The sequence below is a fragment of the Parasteatoda tepidariorum genome, chromosome 5 (assembly GCF_043381705.1).
Source record: "Parasteatoda tepidariorum isolate YZ-2023 chromosome 5, CAS_Ptep_4.0, whole genome shotgun sequence".
NCBI lineage: Eukaryota > Metazoa > Arthropoda > Arachnida > Araneae > Theridiidae > Parasteatoda > Parasteatoda tepidariorum.
Window position 1 is genome coordinate 23,686,033 of NC_092208.1, and position 24,664 is coordinate 23,710,696.

General features: G+C 27.6%; 1 protein-coding gene and 1 non-coding gene across 2 annotated transcripts in view; one reads left to right on the forward strand and one right to left on the reverse strand.

The window, feature by feature from the left end:
* Positions 1-5,158: 5,158 nt before the first annotated feature.
* LOC107451293 (uncharacterized) lies at positions 5,159-15,393 on the reverse strand. The gene is made up of 3 exons (XR_011636835.1): positions 15,239-15,393; positions 13,218-13,339; positions 5,159-8,767 (listed from the first exon to the last, which is right to left on the reverse strand). It is a non-coding gene; the product is annotated as an uncharacterized protein (transcript).
* A 118-nt stretch (positions 15,394-15,511) lies between these two features.
* LOC107451316 (dnaJ homolog subfamily C member 4) overlaps positions 15,512-24,664 on the forward strand; it is a 19,904-nt gene continuing 10,751 nt past the window's right edge. Inside the window, exons 1-3 of the mRNA XM_071181187.1 lie at positions 15,512-15,773; positions 19,560-19,641; positions 20,179-20,357. Of these exons, the coding sequence (XP_071037288.1) occupies positions 15,664-15,773; positions 19,560-19,641; positions 20,179-20,357 (371 nt within the window). The 5' untranslated portion in view covers positions 15,512-15,663. The remainder of the gene's footprint in view (positions 15,774-19,559; positions 19,642-20,178; positions 20,358-24,664) is intronic.

Sequence of the window (24,664 nt, forward strand, 5' to 3'; positions counted from 1 at the left end):
GATGGATGGATGGTGTGTAGTAATGCGTCCTCCCTGTAAAATGGACTGTGACGTATGTATGTTGTTTCCAGATCATACTTAGGGATGCTTCCGAGACCATCGCCAATAGCAAATTGTGCAGTTCTATTGCGACACAAATAAAAGTATCGCACTGCACCATACCGTGAATAAAAATTATGAGGAAAAGTGCCAAAGAAGATACGTCAGAATTTTTGGAAGAAAGCGAGCAGGTTAATAAAACGAAAATATATGGTATTTAAACTCTTTATTTAGTTATTTTTTCTTCCATATATGGTAAACTGTTACCATATGGTAACAGTTTGCCAGAAATTCTAGTTTTCAAAATGTTAGTCTTTATTTCCATGCAGTTAGTAAAAAATTTTAATGTTTTAACGTCTTGAAAGTTATGAAACGCTTTATTTATGCTAACTTCATTGCAAATTTACTGATAATAATTATTATTACTAATTTTATCCTCTTTCGGCAGCGTGGTTTTTTTAACAACACATTTCAGCATAGTTCTTAAAATTTCGATATTTTTAGAACTATATTGTTACGAATCACGAGTAACGAATCGCTCATTAGGATAACCATTTTTGACGTGGTTTATCTGAGCTGATTTTATCGCAAATCAAATTATTTTTCAATCGTTATTTTGACTTTTGTGTCCCGAGATTTTTTTATACGCTATTACGACACTTTAATTACTAATCCCACATTTAATCACATCACTTTTTGACGCTCTTTAATTATGGCGATTTCATTATAAATATAAAGGGATTTTGATAGTAATTACTATACGCTTTTCCCATAACTTAAATAATCCTGATATTTTTAATACTGTAGTTTCACAGCACTAGAGTTTTATATCGCGCATTTAAAATAATCACTTAAGATTTTAACATAATTATAAGAAGTTTTTGGAACGTTTATTTATTTTTTTTGGACCTTTATTGCTGCATTTTTACTTGTGATTTTGAATATCCCGGTATTTCAACACAATATTATAACTAGTGAAATTCGATTCTGTTTTAAATTTTTTTGTGACTTAAGTTATTATGTATCTTAGCAAAATCGACAACTTCCCAGAGAGAATAAAAAAAACGAGATGTGTAAACTTATATAAAACGCGGTTTCCTCTAGTAGAAAAATAAACGTGTGCCTATTTTAGTCCCATGAACGCGTGCAAGTTTAACAACACATACCCAGAGCCGGATTATACCTTTCGTAGGCCCTAGGCATGGCCGTTTTTGGGCCCTCCCCTCCTTCCCCCACTCCTCCCCTCTTTTCAAAATATATGCTGAAATTTTCTTGCATCTTTTTTTTTTTACACTTTTATTAATATGGATTTTAATTTACAAATTTGTTTATCGAACTTTATCTGCAATACCGACAAGTGTAATGCATAAAGTTAGAGAAAAAAGAAAAGTACTCCTAACTTTAAAGAGAAAAAAAAAATAGTAGAAATATAACATTTAAAAGAATAAAAAATTTACAAGTTTAGACAAGAAAAACAAGTTTAAAAAATACAAAATTCTCATATTTATTTTTTAAAAATAATTACAATTCCTAAATTAACTTATATAAACAAAACCAATGATTAAATAACGCAATATATTTCATACCTAATTAAACGGGGGGGAAACAATAAAATAAAAGGAAAACTTATTAATCTAAATCAAAACACTTGAAAATTATCGAACCGAAACGATAGTTAAAAAAGGCACTAGCATAAATATTAAAACCCGGAACAAGGCAAGATCAACGGAATTTTAAAAAAAAAAAAAAACTAATGATAAAATTTATGAATAAAAAGAATTTATTGAGTGCGAAATTTATCGTGAAAAGAAAAAAAAATCAAACGCAGTGGAATCAGAAAAACAAAACTGTTTTTCTGATTCCACTACGTTTGATTTTTTTTTTAAATTTTTTTCTCCCAAGTTTTTCGTAGGCCCCTGAATTTCGTAGGCCCTAGGCATGTGCCTAGTGTGCCTATAGGTTAATCCGGCCCTGCACATACCCATCCTATTCTTTTTCGTTGTCACATGATTTAAAAATCATATATGGCGATTCATAATCACCCATTTCAAAAATTATACGTTTTGAATCTTCCTGCAATTTAAAAATCACACATCTGGATTCGTATTCGAGCGATTCAAAAACCACGCATCGCGTTTTTTATTCACGCAATTTAAAAATCACGCATAGATATTCGTATTCCAACAATTTAAAAATAACGTATCGCTTTTCGTATTCACACGATTTCATAATCAGGAAAGGAAGAGCACCATCTAGGACAAATTTCCAAACTGATTAAGTTATTTCCCCTAAGTTTTAGGAGTTTCCCCTAAGTTAAGGAGATGTCTGCCCACAAACATCTCCTGTCGAAAATATGAATCCCAGAATGAATGCGGCATGTTCAAAATTCAGGAGCAATCTTTAAACAAAATCATTAAATTTTCATTTAATGGTCGGAAAAAGCTATCAGATGATCAAGTAGATAAAATTATCACAATAACTGAAAATTTTGTAAATTACAGGATAGCCATTAAGAAATTTTTTTAACCATTTTCTGTTGTTGTAGTTCATTTACGTCGCACTAGAGCTGCAAGATGGACTATTGGCGACGGTCTGGGAAACATCCCTGAGAATGATCCGAAGACAAGCCATCACAATTTTGATCCTCTGCAGAGGGGATGGCACCCCCGTTTCGGCCTAACGACCTGCACGCGAATTCGAGCACTTTACGGTAGAACAGTTTAACGAGGATCAATACCGCACACCCTCGGTCCCTACGTAGACTGATCCAAGTTGTCACCCACCCGCACACTGATCGCAGCCAGTGATATTAGACTTCGGTGATCTGCTGGGAACCGTGTCTTAACGATCAGTCCACTGCGGGACAAACCATTTTATATCATTAAATTTTAACTGAAAAAAAGGAATTAAGATAAGTATCGTAAAATAATGAAAATTTAATTAAATGTTAACAAATATGAGTATTTATTGTAAATAGTAAGTGTCATGTTAAAAAAGTATAAGTCATAAGGAGTTTTAAACAAGTATCGCAATAGTTTTTTTATTATAAAGGAAAATAGTAATTTAAAATTAATATTTTCTTTTTCCTCCCTTTCTCAGCTCCTGCCTCTTTTAATTTATTAAAATAAAAATAAAAATTTTCATGTTGAAGTATATTCCCTACCAAATGTTGAATCTTATTTTGCGCTGAAAGGGTTTTGTTTTAATCATTTTTAACCCAATAAAAACCTTCTTTAAATCAAAGTATTTAAGTTGAATTTATTTTAATAACTAGAATATTTATATATTTTTAAATTTTATTCTACGAGCAATTTCTTTAATGTTAAAAATGAATTTTCTCATTGTTTTTAATTATCTGAACTTTTTTTCCTGATAAATTAATTTTGATTCTGTTTCTTTTTCTAAGTAATCAGTTTTGCAATTTCTAATTTTGAACGTTTAAAAGTATTTAATTTTATGCTAACATATTACGAAGTTAACACTGATAAAAAGAATTTAGTGCCTATAGAACAATTACTACCTAGAATTTCTGTCAACATGTCTGTCTAAATACTTTGGCATGCCGCTCTCCATTGGACATTCGGCTGGCCCTTCACTCAAAAAGATTGTGCACTCCTACCATAGAGTTCAAAACACGGTCAATTTTTCCATATTATGGTAGTTTTAGCCATTTTTTTTCCTCTGCGAGTCACGTTTACTATATCTACTTTATCTTTAGTTCAACAAAAATGTATTTAAAATAAGTTCAGCGAATTTCTTTATTTGTAACTTTTTAATTGTATTTTTTCAAATTTTTAGCCCTTGAAACTTTTTTCTTATAAAAGCATGATTCTCAGAATACCTGTATTATTCCTATTCGATATTAGGCGTGAGTTGCCGATTACTAAGTTATTTTTTATCCGATTTGTGTAATAGTGAAAAAAAATGTCTTCATCTTAGGTAAAAAATAATCTATCTTTTTTATGTATTTATCAAATAGTTCATTGTTTATTTAATTTTTTCACTAGAATAAAAGTGAAAAAGCCCATAGTGTGGCAGGGGTTTTACAGAGGTCGAGGCTCCACAATGTGGCTGATTGTGGAAATGTAGTACCCACAAACTGGTACCCATCGAACTGACTGAAGCTGAGTGGGCTTCAAGCCAACTCTGGAGATCGAACCCCTGATCTTCACAGTGGTTAAGACCCTTACGCTATCACCAGTAGCGGTTCTTTTACTAGAGTAATTTAGTATAAAGTCGTTAAATCAGTTATATGTTAGTGGAACAATTGTAAAAGAACAATTGGTGGATAAACAAATTATAAAAATATTCGAAACAAAATATTTTTGAAGCATTTTTACTTTTGAATGATATATTTGATTCTGTCAAATTCGAAATTGCATTCGGCATAAAGGGAACTTTCCCCCGCTCAAAAATATAAGTCTGTGGAGTCCCTGAACCCACTATTTTTAACGGTACTCGAACCAACTATCATTTGATAATAACTCGAAACCACTCTCGTTTGCTCAATTTCTAAACTCTCTTTCAACCAATTATATAATCCATTTGTACCCACCTTTTTTTAACCCACTCTCCTTTATTCTGTACTCGAATCTACTACCTTTAAATCGGTACTCGTACACGCTATCATTTGAAGTTTTCGAGACCAATGGCTTTTGAACAATACACACTATCTTTTTTATTGGCAATGGAGCTCACTATCATTTGAATTTGACTTGAACCTATAATTTTTGATCGATAATCGTAGTCTCTATTTCTCCTCAGTACTCCAACCTGCTGCAATTTTATCAGCACTTGAACCCATTATCACTTAATTATTTCACAAACCAACTACATTTTTATCGATATTCGAACCTACTCTATTTTGAACGTTATTTGAATCCACTGTCTTTTTACAGATTCTTGAAATCACTAAAATTTCATCTTGAACCAACTCGCTTTTTTATCTTATCGGTACTCGAACCCACTATCATTTGCTTTGCACTAGATTTCACTGTAATTTGGTCATTACTCGAATCCACTATCTTATATCGATACCATTGAAGAACTGGGAGGCCCTAGGGTCGGTGGGCACAACTTCAAGAAGGTGTCGTGAGGTGTATATTAAAATAAATATATATTAAAAGAAATATTAAATTTATTCAAAGAAATATTAGAGTAAAATAAAATTTTACACAGATTACCATATAACATCATTGTAAAGCAGTGCAAGATAATTGTAATTAAAATATAAATACAAAAATATTGAAAGTAAAGTGTAGAAAAATAATAATAAATTGAATTCACAAAGAAAAAATATTTTTTAATTAAATTAAATAGGACACGCATGTTTGTAGTTATGTAACAGCAATGCATAAAATTTGCAGAAGTTCAATAAGCAAAGATCTCATATAACTAATTTTAATTGTACAATTATCAGTAGCAAACTCTTAGAATATTTTATTAAAACTAAAAAACAAAAGTTTTGAAATAATGAAAAGATAAAATCATAGACAATTGTATCTTAACCTAAGAAAACTTCCAAGACTGCTATGTGATTCCCAGAGGAAATGATACAATATGGAGCAGGGCTAAAGAGAATTAGCGTTTAAGGTTGATGTTTCCTAATGATTAAGTATGAACACATTGCTATTAACGACATATTTTAAAATCAGGGATTTTAAATTTAACTCAACTTATCGTTATAAAAGAATATGTAGATAAAAAAAAGTGTCGATAGATGCCTTCATTTTTCTTAATAATTAAAGTTAAAGCTGAACTTTTTAAAATAAAGTATTTATAGTGTCATTTTCGCCAACCAGTAAAACATTTTTATAAGTTTAAAATGGTATTTTTTTAAATATAATAACCAAGAAAGTTTTTTTGAACTATGTTTATGAACGGAAATAATGTGTTAATTACGTAAAGTTTGAAAGCTAATAACCAGAAAAAGTCTAACTTATTTTTACAAAGAGAAAGATGCAAAGTTATCATATCTTTGCTTGCGATCTCCGAGATCTGTGGACACAGTGACGTCATGAGGAGGGAAATCGTAGCTTCAGAGCAGCTAAGAGCAGAGTGAACTAGCCCTTCTATTCTCTTTAGCCCTGAATATGGAGGGTGTTTTCAATATAAGTGTAAACAACAACAATCTCCAGTTCTTTACCCGCTATACTTCTATTAGTAAGTATACAGCTGCTTATTCTGCAAGGTGATATTTTCAAACAGATAATTTTATTTTTAATGAAAAAAAATTACATAATTTCTGAGCTCGAACCTGCTGTATTTCAGAAGATATTAATGATATTAAGTAATTCTGGTGAGTTTGAAGTAAAATTTTTTTTTAGTTATTTAGAGATGTATTGTTAAAAAAGGTGACATGGCTGCTAGATTTAGAAAGAGCTAGCTTTATTGGCAGTTCTGATATGGCCTCTTTTTACTTGTTTATTACAGTTTGTTCTTGGTGCAAGCCATGCATCATCATACCTTAGTGTTAGCATATTGTACGAGCAGCGAGATTAAGTTCATTTTACATATTATCATTTATGTTTAAATTTCAAAGTTGGTACATTGTTAACAAGGTAAGAAGTGTTTTATAACCATAGATATTTTATAACGATATGACAGGTCTTCAAATGAGGATTTTTATAACGATTCTTCTTTCAAACACAGATAAAAAAATCAGGTAACAAATACACCTATACAAGAAACGCTACTTAAGAGAGTCTCAAAACAAAATGATCATGTTGTGAGCCAGATGGCTTCAAAACACACCAAAAACAGTAACATGGAAATATAGGCAGTCAAGAGCTTGCAGCACTCCCAAGTGTAGAAAACACCATTCATACAGTCCAAAAATATTAAAGGAATTCAGCCTTTATGAATTTATCATGCTTTTCTTTTTCAGTTTATTAATGCAGCATTCAGCAACAAAAAAAAAACAAAAAAAAAAAATGCAAACAAGAAATTTTTTTTAAAAAAATGACTAATTCATCACCTGATATGATATGAAATCAGATGGAAATTAACTTCATAAAAATTTGACGTTGATATGCTGAAAAATATTTTTCAAATCTCCATTGTAATTTTATATGTTAAACTTCATTGCTCGTGACTTTCTTTAATAAACTATTTATTTAAATAAGATATATACATTTAATATGATTGACACCTACCTTGCCACTATAATTCTAAATTTCCAAAGGAGCAACAACAAATTTTCGCATCAATATACTTTTTTTTAACAGCTGTGGATGATGATCCAGTAATGAACTTTTACTTGAGTGGCATTAAACATTAGTTAGAATGTATAATTGAAAATTATGCTTTCTGTTTAAAGTGTCTTAGTTTTATTATTTTATTCATAAATTTAGACTACTTCATAGACTACTTCATATTTTATTCATACTTTAGACTACTTCTATTTTGGGGTCAGATTTAGTTAAGCTTTTAAGTCTTCCCACACATTACATACAATTATTTTCCCTTGTAGTCTTCTTATGATGTTTTATGATAAAGACACTCTTTTTACTTTAACAACAGCTTGAATAAGACTAGTGCATACTTTTAAGTGACTTAGCACATACTTTTTCTTTGAAAACCCTTTATTACATAAACTACAATAATGAGATTTTTCTCTAGTATGAATATAAGAATGACGAGTCAAAATACCTTTTTTTCTAAAACTCTTATCACATGTGCTACAAGAATAAGATTTTTCACCAGCATGAATAAGAAAGTGGCGAGTTAAATTACTTTTATAAGTATAACTCTTATTGCATATACAACATGAATATGGTTTTTCACCAGTGTGAACAATATAGTGGGAATTTAAACCAGATGTTGATGAAAACCTCCTATTACATACATCACAAGAATAGGATTTACTATTATTTGAGTGAAGAAGGCTATGCTTAGCTAGCCTCTCTTTTCGTATAAAACTTTTATCACATATATCACAAACAAAAGGCTTCTCACCGGTATGAAGAGCAATATGGTCCGTTAAAGAAAGGTTTGTTCTAAAAGTTTTTTTACATAAATTACAAACAAATTGATTTTTATTAGTATGAAAGAAACTATGACGATTTAAATGAGATTTTTGAGTAAAGCTCTTATTACACACATTACAAGAATAAGGTTTTATACCACTATGAATAATACTATGATTAAATAAAGTAATCTTGCATGAAAAACTTTTGTTACATACATTGCACAAGAAATACTTTTTTTCACTGTGAACAATACTATGATCTATTAAAGAAAGTTTATTTTTAAATTTTTTATCACACATGATTCTAGATTGATGATCAATTTTAATAGAATGATTTTTAAAAGTTAGAAGATGTTTTTGTTAGATTCCTTTGATTAGAAAAGGAATCATCACAACATTGACATATTAAGCTTTTTTTTAAATTTTCTTTCAGCTCACACCAGTCGCAAATGAATTTTAGTTATTTCAATAAGTACAATAGTTTTAAGCCATGAACAAAAATAGCTAATTAATGCTGAACTAATATTTCATTGCTTAACATTTTCCAAAAGTAACAAAATATAAATAGTCATGATTTTCAGAAATACCAAATTTTATGTAAAAGAAAATATAATAATTTCCATTATTCAGAATTTTCATATTCAAGTTACTAATTGCAAGGAATTGAGCAAAGTTAATGTTTAATTTATAGGGTCACAATGAGCTTGATTTTATAATCTCAACATACTTGAGTAGAACAGTAAACTTCTTGATTATGATCTAAAAAAAGATTAAAGAATAAATTAGTATAAGAGTCAACATTTAAATAAATGTCTTTATAAAATAGTTTTAAAAAAATAGTTGCAATAGTAATTCCCTGCATATGATTTCATTCTACGAATATATATTAATAAACATTCCCACTAAATGCTATACAACTAAGTTTAAAATCTTATTATTTTGAGAACATATTTAAAGGGGAATTTCTTAAAACTAACATTTTTGTCAAATTTTGCTCATTAAAATTGAGTTTATTAGGGAAAAAAAAGGCAGAGCTTCTCAGCAACATGCAACAGCAATAAAGATAACACTCAACACAATCAAAATCTTTCAGTTAGTTTCACATTGCAGTTTTATCCGTCTTAAAAATACAGCATTATCCTAATAAAAATATTTTTATCCACAATGCAATCATTACTCGAATTTTTATAAATATTTTAAGATTTTTTTTAAATGTAATACAGTTTTTTAATGTAACATGAAAAATAAATTTCCAACTCTAGTTTTGCAGTATATGTCACATCATGTAGACATTATATAGATATAAAATCTCGTGAATTTTCTTCAATAAAAATGAAACGACCTATGCTTAGCTGTCAGCAACCAAAGACAAGTGTAAGAGGTTTATGTTTAGAGAAACAAGACAATACTTTAAAAAAGTATTTTTATTTACTGAGTTTATTCAAATTGATTAAAATTACAAATTATATTGGAAGAATTTATACATCTTTATATTATTAAAAGACAATTTACATATTATTAAAATAATTTTAATGCACAAGATCAGCTACATGGGCTTATATAGTCTGCTTTGATATCATAAACCTTTAAGTTATAAGCATTTTCTCTTCTATGAACATTTTTTGAAAGTTTAGTTAATAGTTCCTTCTAATTTTTTTTTGTTCAATTTTTTTTCAATATTTAAAATAATCTAAGAGAAACAAACTCACTGCAGTACATATTGAAAGCTTAACAAACAATAATATTCAACCTGGAATTTTAGGGACTATTCCTCTTGCACTGAGTGATCCCGGTCTGATTAAATTACACCAATCAAATTCTCAATTTATATGCATACACTCAATGCAAAGTTATAATAAAAAAATATTGTTTTGAAACATCCGTGTGATATTTTTTATATGAGGAGATTATTGTAGCAAAGTGAACATCAAATAAAGAAAATAACACTGTGAAAAAAAAGCATATAGCACTGTGCTCCATAAACAAGAATCTTCCTTAAAGCCTTGACATTTCTTGTTTTTGAAGCCAAAACTTCAATATATTAATTTTTATGCCATTATTTGCACTTTATTTATAAGTAGCACAAAGTATACTTCATTTTCATTTGGATATTAAGTTTACGGTACAGCAAGGTGCGGCACAGTTTACAATTTCTAGCTCTAAATCACTGATAAATTTTATTATAAAAATTATATATAAAATTTCTGCTTTTTAAATTAACAAAATATGAGCTACAATAAATAAAAGATACCAGGGATCCAGGAAAGGCGTATAGTTGCATTTTTAGGATGCATCAATATTAAGTTTAATCTGATAATAATGTTGATACCTAAAACACATGATCTATTAGGGTCCAAAATATTAAACTACAAAATTAATCACTAAATGGAATAATTTTGCAAAGCATATAATTTCTTCAATTTTTTTCTCTCCATATTTTAATAATTAAATATAATTTCTTCTCGCACTGTTAAAAATTAAGAAAAAAAAACTTAAAAAGTTTTTCTTTTATTCAAAATATTGATTTACTTAGAGAATTACACTGTTCTTTATTGCAGTTGTAAAATATGTTATTCCAAAATTCTATTTATGCCTCTCAATTGACATTTCAAATTGTTTTCACACATTACTTTATTAAATAAATTTAAGAAAAAAAATTTTGTTTAAATAATAAAATATATTAGATAAAATAATTATTACAAATACACTTCTAATGCAATAACTTGTCTTTGAATAATTAAAAAAATAGTTCAACTGCTAATTTTAAATTAATAGTAGGCTTTATTAATCAAAAGAAGTAAATTTTAAGATTATTCACTTAAGACTGCATTTTTAGATAAACATTATTGGGTAACAATAAATTAACATTCCACAAAAACAACTGTAAACTGCACCTCTGCTAAACAAAAACGTTATTAGAAAATATATATACAAGTACGTGTTCCCCTAAGCCTATTTAGAAGAGCAGTAAAAACACAGCGTTTTTATTCGTATTCGATTTTTAAAAATTCATTCACTGTTGAAATAATCATATACTGTTAAAATAATCTGTGTTTATAGGTTTAATTCTGATTACTATTTCAAATCTTTACTTTGTCAGTTAGGATTATTCTCAAGATTTGCTTTTTTTTTATATTAATGAATTTTTCAGGTGATTTTAAAATAATTTTCTTAAATTAATATCTTATTTACAAATATTCATCTTTAAATGTTCATTTTCTTATAATTTTCAGTTTAATTTATACAAAAAGATTTCATGTTGTTAATTAATGAAAAAAAAAATTAGTTAGCTTTTTTTTTTGAAAAAGAAATTATGCACAGAGATTGTTTTATAGCATGCCTTTAATTAACTCTTATAAACTACAAATTTTTCTGTTATTTTGATAATGAGAAAGAATTACTTTTTGAAATGTACACATATAATAGTATAAAAGAGTAATTTAAAAATTGTTGAGGATCAAAATCAGTTACTACATAATATGATATATTTTGATAATTTTTTCCAGTTTTAAGTGACTGCCCTTTCAAAACTCAACTCAAAATGCCCTTTTCTGTGATATATGTATATATATATCAGCAGTCTGTTTAGAAGAAGTTTGGGTCCGTTAACGGACCCTTCACAAAATAATTTATCTTTTAATCGGAACCTTAACAAATTTGTTTATCTTCATTATTGGTTTGTTAATTGAATAAACCCTTCCCGATGGGGGGGGGGGAGAAAGACGGTTCGAGATAAACTAAGTTTCCCTAAGTTTAAATTCCAAATGTAGTATATTCTAAGAAAATATTTCTACTTTTACAAACATCGTGTGTGCATTCTTATTAATATTAAATCAAATTTTTTTTTGCTTGAAAATAAATTATTGATCAATTTATATTTATTCATTAAATTAATTAATAGAATATTATGTAAATAAAAATTTATTTCTGGCAATTTTTTAAATAAAATATTATAAATTTAAGAATTGTTTAAGTTTACTTAATGTGTAATACATTAAAAGTGATACATTACTAAGTTGTGTTATTTAAAATACGTCAATTAAAATTATTAAAAACGTGAGTGATTTTGTTTCCATTATTCGTCCGAAATGAATATTCTGTGTTGAGCAGTATAGGCTAAATACCAAATATTTGTATGTTGCACCTCTAATTTAGTAGCAGCAATTGTTGAGCAGAATCTTGTATCTATTTACAATTTAAAAACTTCTTTTTTAGCAAAAAAAAGGTATTTAGCAATTTTTGCAATAACAGGACCCTATATGCACAAATTCACAAAAGCAGGACCCTGGGTGAAAGAATGTGACTTAACGCTTATTTTATATTCACAGATTATGAATAGTTTTTTCCCACAATTTTACAAAAACAGGACCTTTCACAAAATGTCTGGACAGTCCTCTGTATATATATATGTATGCATGTAAAAAACTGGTTCAAAAACTTATGTTTGCTATATGTAAACTACAAAAATATGTCAAAAAACAAAATACTAATATAAACTGCAAATATTGTATCATTGTATAACACACTAGTAAAGATATTTTTTAAAATATCACAGCATTTCAAGCACATGTAAAAACATATCAATGACTTTACTAGTCAAACTAGTTTATTAACCTTTTGCTTACATGATGAAGTCATTCTGGTCCCTTTATTCTACAAGAGGTAAGTAAAGGGTTAATTATAATACTATGCCTAAAAAAATGTCACAATTTAAAAAAAAACTAAAGGATTAAAGTTTTCAAAACATTTTGGATTTAGTAGTTCTATAACAATGTAAAAAATGTTATCTAAAATTATTTTTAAAAAAAATTCACAACCTCATGCATATAATTTTTTCACATTTGCTTAAGTTTTAAATTTTTAATAAATTTTGAAATTTTCTAAGAAATGCAATGCACATGCAACAAGAAATCAATGACTTTTCTTGTGAATATAGTCTATTAATTATAATGCATGCCTAAAAAAATATCACACAATTTAAAAAAAAAAAGTCAAGGATTAAGTTTTAAAAACATTTTAGATTTAGTAGCTTTATAAACTAAGAATAAAATGTTCTCCAAAATTATAAAAAAAAACAACAAAAAAAAAAAAATCACAACCTGATGCACACAATTTTTTAACATTTGTTTAAGTTTTAAAGTTTAAATAAATTTTGACATTTTCTAAAAAAGCCAGGCTGGTAGAATGCAAGGAATAAATTCTTTATTACCTAAGGAAACTCTGGTTTCAATAGTTGTCTGAGTTAACTTCACAAGCAAGAAGGCTGATTTTATTTCTTTGAGGATAGACCTTCATCAACATTTTGCAAAACGCAATATTCTCGATTGGCACCTAAAAAAGGATTCAGTAAGTTTATTATATGTGATACACAACTTGATTAGCAAAATTATATACATGAATGAAAGAGTACAAACTCAGAGAACTATTAATAAAAAAAAAATTAGGTCTAATTAGGCATCATTTAGAACATCCTAATCATACAAAATATATAACCCATTTGCTTTACAATCACACCATACCCTTAGTATATAGCTACAAAGAGAGATAATTTTTATAAAAAAAAACATTTAATAACAAAATTATTTTATTAAATGAAAAACAAAAAATTGCATTTTTATATAAGAACAAAAAAAATTTAATCACAAATTTGTCAAAATTTTAACCACAAAATAACCTATTTTTTAAACATTGTCTTTAATTTACAATGTCACTGCAAGAGTGAATTTTATGCTACAAGACTATAATTTAATACGAAAAATTTTAAAGAAAATCCAATTTTTCACACAAAAAAATCAGAAATATGTTGACATTTTCATAAAATAAAAACCAAAGTTTTAATAAAACATCTTAATCAACAATAGATAACTTCTATATAACATATGTTATAATCAATCATTTAAATATAATCTTTTTATTTTCTTTTGAAGAATTCTACATTCATCAAACCTTGTGGTTTTGAGTAATAATATAGCAGGGGTGATTGTGAGCACAATTCAAAAATCCTGAAAATTCTCTGAGTAAAATCATTAACAATGCATCTCAAAAAATTTATGTTTTTATAAATTTAAATCATTGATATTTTCAAAGCATGAAATTCTAAATAAATCATATGCAGCATAATTTAAAAGAATATAATTACGTAAAAGCTTACTTTTATCTATAAATACATTGACGATAAAATTTCTATAAAAATTCTACCGGAAAAAATATTTACAAATGAAAGAGATGCCAAGTATAAATTCTAGCTCTAATATTTTTAAATAAAATATTCAAGAATTTTTATGCGATAATGGGATGGATGATTTCTTGAAACTTCTAGACCCTGGTTTTAAGGAAACTTCCAGATCATGGTTAGTGAAAAATCCGGATTTTTTTCCAGAGCAATCATCTATGACATAGGGATGTTTTTAAAATAAGAGGCACCAATTACATTATTGAATTATATTTCTAAGAATGAAAAAGGGAAAATAATTATGAATAGAAAGAGCTTCAGATGATATTACTGGAATAAAATGAGTTTATGAGACTAGACATTTGAGTTTATGAGACTAATTATCATAAAATAAGTGACACTTTATAAAAAAGCAAATCAATAATTAAAAATTTAGAGGAATTAATTAAAAAAATCAGTAGAATATTCGTTAAGTAGAAAGCTTCATTAAAAATTGTTTGCTTTGCATATTTTATAGCAATTTATTTTATTATCATTCTATTTCTATACTAATCTAGCATCAGTTTTTATACTAATCTAGTGTGAAGTAAAGAAGCTGTCAGTATTTTCACTCTTTCCTGTATCGCTCTACTACTTTTTTTAAAAAAAGAAAAAATAAGCACATTGCTCAACAAACTACGAAAAAAAGTAACAAATAGAGTAGTTTCGTTGCTTGTGACGAGCTAGTTCCTACTACTCGCCATGCCCTTCATATATTTAAAAAAAAAGAAAAAATAAGTAGCACATTACTTAACAAACTAAGAAAAAAAGTAGCAATTAGAGAAGATTCGTTACTTATAACGCTCCCACTGGTCTCGCCATATTTTATATTGCAAAAATGTTTTTGATAACAGAAACAGTTTTTTCCCAGTACAGACTAGTTTATTCATTTCCAGTTGCTACTTTTACATTTTCCTATTCATTATCACCGAAGAGCCAGGATTCATTTTAGTTTGAAAAGCATAAAAAAAATAAGAGTACATAATAGTTTGGTAAAGTAATTTTAAATAAGTACATACTATACTTTATAATCACTAAGTAAGAAGTTAGTATAATTTTTTGCCACTGAAGTTTTCATTATCCTTGATCACCAGGTTTGAAATCAAAATCTATTTTTCGATTTTTGTTTACACTTTTTTTTTTTCAGAATAAAATTTGACAAGAAATCAACACTTATTTTTGCCCCTTTGATGACTCTGATTGTATTGAGCTGAACGTTTGAAAAATGCAAAGGTTTTAAGCATGCCTTAGCCGTCTAAGATAGGCAAAAATAAACAGCTGGAAACGTTTTTTCTTACGATTTATAAATTGTAAATAATAGCTTGTATGTAATATGATAAAAATTGTATGTAATATGACAGCGCTCGTCTGGTGTTATGGTATAACTTTAAAATGTAACTGCAATTCCTGCTAACGAGCAACATTGTAATGATTTATCTGTATAATGATATGTAGAAGAATTTTATTATATTCTTTCAAATTTATTCATTATAAGCCATCGTCCTCAATCTGTTTTATTCCTTTGAAGAATTACAGCAAACATTCAGCCTCTAGGTAAATAAAGAGATTTTCTAAATATTATAAATAATAATTTCTGAAAACTTTTGGGAAACACAATAAGAATATTTGCCTGAGTGAAATCTTTATTTGACCTTTAATTGTAACTAGTAATTGAAGCACTTTGTAGCAAAATGTTCTGAATAACTTTTAAACGAAATTGAGTAAGCTTTAAAGCTAACATTACGGCTTTTGTGCTATTTTACTAAATCTTTGGGTTTTAAGTATATTTGTGAAGCTATAACAAGTTTTGTGATATCAGCAAATGCACCATGACTGATTACATGACTGTTGCATTTTAATAGGTTTTCCTATTTTTGAACTTTTTTTCATTAATAAATATTAAAAAAAAATTTTTTTGAAAATTACATGCGATGTTTTTCAATATCTTAATATTATTCAGACCCAGACCATGCAAAGGAATGTAAATAAAAAAAGGGATGAAAATTTCAAGTGCTTTATTTAGAGTAAAAATATGAAATGTGAATGACATTACAAGCAAAGGACATGGAGTAAAGCATAATTTTTTTATTTTGAAATTCTCCTTCTTAAGCTATTGTGAGATTATTTTTCAAATTTACTTGAAAAAAACTTTAACAGGAAATAGTCACGTACATATGAAATGACGTCGAGAAAGTGGCATAAGGAGAAGAAGCTCATGGGACTGATATTATAGTTTTTATAAAATTGATATTACAAATTATTACTGTATTAAAATGTGAATAAATTTGTTTTACCATTACTAAATAATTAAAAAATACAATTTTTGATTTTATATCTAAAATAGTTAATTAAAAACTGACAAATTTTTTAATGGAGGGTTGCTATTATTTTTTTTATTTTTTGTCAAAGAATTAACAGTATAAGTTTTCTATTCATATATATATTGTCCGCTCAACTATTTTTGTATGGAAAGTCGAATGAAAAGCATAACTAACAATGCGATGTCCTTCATATTTTAGAGTTTTTTTTATATATGTTTTTATTGAAAGCAGAGAAAATGATTTAAAAGTGCGATTTTTTTAATAATAAGTAAGTGAGATGGAAATAATAGGAAAGTGAAGGATTTTATTTACAGAAAAAGCTCCTAGGTCCTGTTCCCAATCTAAAAAGTACCTTATTCTACACTCTACTCAATATTTTGATGTCTTTTGTAGTTAGAGGGACTTTAAGTTTATCTCTCAATCTTGATATCATTTGATATAATTCTTCTATTTTTTGACGAAAAAATAGAAGAAAAAATAGATTGAATTATATCATTTGATATAATTCGATCTATTTTTTGACACATGATGGTATTTACCGGTTATTACCATGGTTTTTAAAGTCATGTCAAAAACCCATAGTTTGGGTAAAACTGTATTTTTATTTCAGTTTAACTGCTTATAATTTAAAATTAATTCATTTTTTGAGCAATAAAATTTCAAAAAAAGTTGTTAAAAGATATTTGAGAACAGATTCCTGCATTTTCCCAACATGATTATATCAAAACATACTATTTGAAGTAAAATATTAGGATACTAATACAAAATTTTCAACATTTCCAAGCATCATTTTGTTTGGCATATTACATTACTAAAGAATGTCAAGATTGATCACTTTCATTCATAAAATCTTGCTTTGAGGAACACAACATTGCAACATTCCTTGCAACATTGCAATAACCTTTTGTTATCATTATCCACAATGATCTCGAATCCTCATTATTCTCGAATTTTGGACTCATCCATACCAAACTCAGAAATCGACTGGGCAATGAAAAATACGCAAAATTAGTCACTTGCTATCGTATGCTTCGGCACAGTGACCCCGACTACTGAACATGTAATTTTGTTTGTAATTAAGTTTCATTTAATGTGCTTTTTCAACTGAATAAAAGCTTTTAACTTGACAAAATAGCAGTAATTCTTGACTTAGAGTTAGTTAGTAGTTACAAGTTTTGAAAGTTTTGTTTAGCTTATTTCTAATATTTAAGAAATGCCGAATTTAAAATTTTTCATTTTAGTTCCTGAATTTATTAACAGTTCCAAGCTTTTTTGTTTGTTTGTTTATTTTTAACAATTAGGAAGTGCAAAATTTTGAATCCTTTGCAAATCAAGCTATAATGATAAAAGTAAGTATCACTATTTTCAATAAGTATATTACAATATTTCTGTATGAATGTATATCCTTCTATAAGAATGCATGTATATAGTTGCAAAACCAATAGCAATAGCAATCATTTACAACATTAATTTATAAAGGCAATTATGTGAAAATAATATATTGTCCGCTTATGCCATAAATTAAAGAAAACAGTAGGTTTTTGACTGATTTTACCGGTAAAAACACGCATTTTACCACTGTCATGTCAAAAACACAACCCTGGTTCTTATCATAGGTGGAATATGTCTTCTTTTGAACAATCCATCTTAATGATCGTCTATTTATCAAATCTTTCTATGTCTCTAATCTTAAGACTATTAGAGGCTACTAGCAATTTTTGCTACTGCATTTTCTTTAACAAGCATTGAATTTTATTTTAACTAGCGATCCCCGTGACGGAATTTTTCAGGCTTTCTGTGACTCTTCAGCTCTAATATTTTTCTGCAAGATATTTTCAATAATAACAAAGATGTATGTTACTAATTTAAGGTAACAAAAATGCTGTGTTTACAAAAACAATATAATTTTTTTAATTGAATATATAATATTTTTTTTGGTTCTGATATTATGGGTGATATTCTCGCATTTTGTTGGGGGGAGATTTTGCACTGATAATTTCCTTTATCGCATATTGCAAATCATCATCACATGAAAAAATAAATAAATATCATTAAATCTGTAGTAGTAATTACCGAAAAACAGATTAACAACGTAGTCATACGAATCAGACTATTCAGAAAAGGTTTACTCAATTGCATGTTTCGTTTCAAGATTTGATTGTTGCAATAAATAATATCAGGTTTTAAAAACTATGTGGAAACCAAAAGCAATAACTGATAAAAAAAATCGATAGAATCATTGCTTTTAAAAAGTAAAAAATTAAATGCGCAATTCGAATTTCCCATATCACCTGAAATATATTGGTATGTCTAAAAGTCTCATGAAAATCAATGTTAATAGCTGCTGAAAATACTATCAAAATGGATTTATGATGTTGGCATAAATTGAGCACTTCAAAAAGTGATTATTTAAATACGCAATTCAAATTTTAAGTGTAAATTTCTGCAGAGAAACAAACCAAAAATTTTTATTTCCCGCAAGATAAGTATCTTCAAGAACTCTGAAAGTTCTGCTACAATGTCGCCCATGTTGTCGCAATTCTGCCACGGGGCTAGCGATTGTCTACTTGCTAACCGATGAAATTGTGCCCTAATATCTACATTATTTTTCCAATATGCATTTTAATTTTCGCTTAATTTTTTTTACAATTTTTTTTTTTTTAACAAAAATATTCAAATTTTCCTGATTAAAAAAAATAGTAGGACTTTCAATTTTGATTCAGACTTTTAATACATTGTATTTATGTCTTGTTTGCTAATTTGAAAAATATATTGTAACTCCTAAATTTCTTCTGCAATAGATTTTGTTTGAACAGAATTTGAGTATTTATATGTCCGTGCATTGTGTAACTGTAACCTCTGCTTTGTAAAGAATTGCTGAAATGGATATTTTTCTTAGCGCTATGAGTTTAAATAGCTGGAAAGAAGGGAGCAATTGTTAGAGATAACAACTACGATGCAATTGAATTTTATGTATTGATTTAAAATATGCATATTTATTGATTTCAATTTATTTTAGAAATCTTTATGATGTCCTTGGTTTGAAAAATACCAGCTCTTCTAAAGATGTGAAAAAAGCTTACATTAAACTATGCAAAGAAGTAAGGCTTATTATACATTTTTCTATCACAATTTTTATTCGATATTTCGTTAAAGTAGGGGTGCACAACCTTTTTGATTGAATGACCGCTTACACAGCAGGTTGATTAACAAAGGGCTGCATGCATATTTAGTCATGTTGGTGGCAAATATGATATTTTTTTCTTATAAGCGTTACTGTTCAAAGCACTACATTTTTTATTAAAATATTTTTTATAATATATTTGCCAGGAAATTAAATACTTTTCAAATATTTTTTTATTAAATTCAAATTCAGGCAAAAATTATGTAAGCAAAAATGATGAACTAATACTTCTTTGCAGAAAAAGGAAAAATGATCATTCTAATTTGAGTACTGATTTGTTATGCTTGATGTGCATAGTTTTTTAACTTCTATTTTTATAAGGATTCCAAACATTTAAACACACAGATTTAATTAAAGCACCTAATATTATTAATTAATTTCTAGAAAACCTAATGCAGCATTATATTTTAAATTATGTAAATATTCTTAATATGTCTTTCATATTTATTTATAGCTTCACCCTGATATGAAACCTGGGGATGCTGCACAGCATAGAAAGTTTGTTGAATTGAATAATGCTTATTCTATACTCGTAAATGAGGACAGTCGGCGGAAATATGACTACTCACTCAATGAAACAATAGTCAATAATTTTCATTTTAAGAGATCTTCAACAAAGTCATCCAATCCGTTGTAAGAATTCTTTTAGATGGATAATTTTTTTAATTATATTTTTATGTCATTTTGCTAATATCCTGATAATTTTATTTTTTATGAATGAGTAAAACTATGCATCTTCTGTAATAAAATAACTATTAAAACTCAATTAAAGTTAATGGTTTCATCATCATTAATAATTTAAGCAAAGTAGTGATTACCTTTTAGTGCCACATGAATTATTTTCTTCAAACACATAACTTGAAACAATATTTACGCAAAACATTAAAATATGTGTTGTGTTTCAAAAAGTTAATTTTTGTGGCATTGGATTTCTATTTTTACTAGATTTTATTAAAACCTTGTTAGTTTATTTGAGATTTCAAATTGGTAAATTATCAAATTTCAAAATGGAAGCCCGTCTGTATATAAGCTGCAGTATGTTTTTTTTTTCCCTTCCTTTTTTTAAAATTTGCATAATGTATGTTTTATGAATAAGTTGTCTTACAGAATTTGAAATTTAATATATTGATTTACATGCTATTTTGTATTTTAAATTGTCAAAACTCATAAAATAATGTGTAGTTTCATAAGTCTTCATTATCTCTGGGTGGTTGGTTTTATCCAGATAAACAGTTTCCTAGTGTTTTTTTTTTGTGTTGTGCTATTTTAGTTTATAACATGATTTGATGCACTCTTCTAGATTATGCATATTTACACTTGGTGTAGCGATTGCTAGCAGTTAGGGTACTGAGCTTTTTGAAATATTTAAATTAAAGTATGCAAGAAATCTAACTATAAAAGTGGGGTATTAATTAAAACTGAGGGGACATGAGTAAACAAAATGAGCAAAAGTAAGCAGTATAAGCAGTTCCAGAGGCATTGTGTTTAGAGATTGGACTCTCCTAGTTCAGGAAAAATTTGTTGAGCATTACGGATTAATTTCAACATTGAAACTTAACCAACCCTAAAATTAAATGTCAATTTAATGTTTAAATTTGGCAGAAATAAAAGGTTAAAGACAAATAACATATAAAAACAAAAAATTTTACATTTTTTTTCTAATTACATTAAGTTACATTTGTTCAATAATTACATAGAGTTATATAATTGATCCAGTTTTGCTGCTCTGACATACATTAAACCCAGACTAGGTCTAAAATTGAGTCAATCTCTCTTTAATATAATTCACGGGTAATGACATTTCTTTTCAATGACATACTTTTTAATAGTGTTGATAGAGAATGTTAAGTCAAGTGGTGTTAAATAGCAATATTTATTGTGTAAATAAAAAAATTTTTTTAATGAATTTTATGAAAGGGCTCTTTATTTTAAAACAGTGATTTCCTAAAATCAGGAAAAATAGGAAAAACCTGAAATCATTGGAGAATTAATTAATTCTGGAAATTTCAGAAAATTTCTAAAAAAGTTTTAGTAAAACAAGGAAAAGATGCTTCCATTTGTGAGCAGCGCTTCACTAAGAATGGCACAAAAAAGTTTTCTTCCAGACTGTTCAGTTGTTTTTTCAGCAGTAATTTCTCATTTTTTTCTGTCTTTTCCCTATGAGTTTCCCAATTATGACAGATAAGTTGATATATTTAATACTTTATGGTGGCATGTGAATTTCAAATTTGAGCCATCACTTTTCTGAAGCGTTCGATTTGTGATGATGATTCCATCATAATTTCTCATCTTTTGGTAATAGTTTTTTGGAGATTATATAATTTTCTATTTTTTCTAATTTTCTATTTTATATTATAAGTGTATATGTATTTAATTTTCAGTCCCTTTTACATGGTTTCTCAAATTCCGATATTTTTATACAATACTATTAAGATGTTCGAAATTTGGAGTTTGGAGCGAATTGGATTCTAGCAATTTCATCGTAATTTTGCGTCATTCTGTGATAGATTTCCAACAATTGTGATATTTTAAGAACTATGTCATTACGACCTGCAAATTTTGAATTTGAGTTCTCACATTTTGATGAATTTAGTTGGCATGTTTAATTAGTGACAATACCATCATCATTTCACGTCATTTGATGATTGTTCTTTCACAAGCTATTTACCAATTTTTTGGTTTTTCAAATTTAGATGTTTTTAATGCAATGTTATTACAACCTAAGAATTTTGAATTTGAGTTACCACTTTTTGATATGTTCGATTCCTGACAAATCCATAATAACTTTACATTGATGTTATTTATAATTTTTCTGCACCGGCCAGGTGGCCTGACTGCGAAGCCATAGGCTGCGGGTTCGAATCCCGCTCTGGGCATGGATGTTTCTCTCTCTCTTTGTGCTGTCCTCTGCTGTGTGTGTGTATGATGCGTGAATGAGGCCCACCCTATAAACGGATTTGTGACTGTGTGGCGTAGGCAATGTTGCTCGCCTCCGTGACTTTGGTTCACAGGTGCCCACTGGGTAACGCGAAATGAGCAACAATTCTGGCATAGTATAGGCAGAGATTCAAATTCAGTGCCTGCCATTGGAAAAAATAAATAAATAATTTTTCTGCCTTTCCGCAGTTTTTTTTTTAATAAGTCTGTTGTTCATTATAGAATGTTATCAAGTTATCTAGAGTGATATTAAGAGTGCCTTTTGAGCTTAAGGAGTCACTTTTTGACTCGCTCAGTTCGCAACTATTTTATCGTAAATCTATGTCATTTAAAGATCGTTTTTACATTTGTCTCTTCTTTTTTTCAGCTGTTTCAGTGTGCTTTTTTTCCCTTCCTATTCTGATATTTTTATACAATATAATGGTTAGTGAATTTTTTATTTTAGTAATCACTCTCTTACATGTTTTATTTGAGAAGATTCAATCTCAAATCCACATAAAATATCAATGCCTTTTTTGGCAGTTGCTACAGTTACTTATTGTTTTTTCTGCCATTTTGACATCATTTTTAAAATATAATATTTTTAATATGTTATTACGACAGCAACACTTTCAAAATATGAGAATTACTTTAATTTTAAAACCAATTTATTAAATGCCTTAATTTATCCTCAGAATTATTTTTGATTTAAACTATCCCTTCGAAAATAAGATTTTTTAATGCTATGATTATAGACTTAGTATATTTTGGGTTTCTTAAAAGCGATGCAAATATCTGTGAAATGGAATGCTCCCTTTTATAACGAATGTTCTTCTTTCAGAGAATATAATGCCCTTTTTAAGATTTCGAATGAAACCTATCTTAATTTCAAATACATAGCGTTTATTTTATAATATTAAAATGTCCAACAATGTTATTTTTTAAAATTTTACTCTGATTGATTATATATTTTAAATGATGAAGTATTTTTTTAATACAATTTAATATTAAATATCATCTGCGTGATACAGGAAAAATCTTGGATCTACTGGGTATAGATAGAGAAGTTGAAAATGTCATCTCACTGGACACCCTGAAAACATATAGAAAATAGAACTCAAAGTTACAAATATATCTCAATGTTTTATTGTGCTCTATTTTTTTTAACTTTTGATCCATTTTATGCTCTGTAATTCCAGAAGAACTGTTTACTGCGCGAATATAATTTTTGAAATTTTCTATATTTTTTACAAAAATAAATAAAATCTGAAGGAATGATTAGATGAATACATACTTAACATACTTCCACTTTAAGAATTTTACCAAAGTTACATTGAATTGTGTGTGTTTAAGCGTTTTTTTCTTTTTAAACTAAAAGACTAAATTTAATATTTCATTTAAAAAATTTCTTCGAAGATAAATTTTAAGTACTAGTGTTTTGCTTTGTTTGCTATAGAAATTATTCATCCTGGAATTTTCAATATAATATGTGTATTATTTTTGTTCAGGTTAAATTTTTTGACATTTTCCTCTTCTAGCAGTGAAAATGTTAACTTTATTATAATATAGCAATACCAATGTCAGATAAAAAATAATGAATTGACTATACAGATATAAAAATTACTCTTTTCTTTAAAAAAAAATAAATAATAATAATTAGTTTTGACCATGGTAGTTAGTTATTTTCAAACCTATTTTCAACCTTATATTCTTACCAAAAAAATGTATACTGTATATTTTTTAAAAGGAAAAATGTGTATAGAGAAGAAATCCTATTTTTTTTAAAAAATGTGTCTTAATTTTTTTTCTCAAGTTGCTACCTCTCTGTTAAATTTGAGCACCAAACTATAAGGTACTCAAATGATTTTTCCTTATTTTCTCTCTTTTATTTTATTTTATTTATTATTTCTTTTTTATCAGACCTAAATGAACTTCTTCGATAAGCTTACCTAATATTATATTATCGCATTTATTACATTACTGTATGTAATATATTCATTATATATATATCTATAATATATATA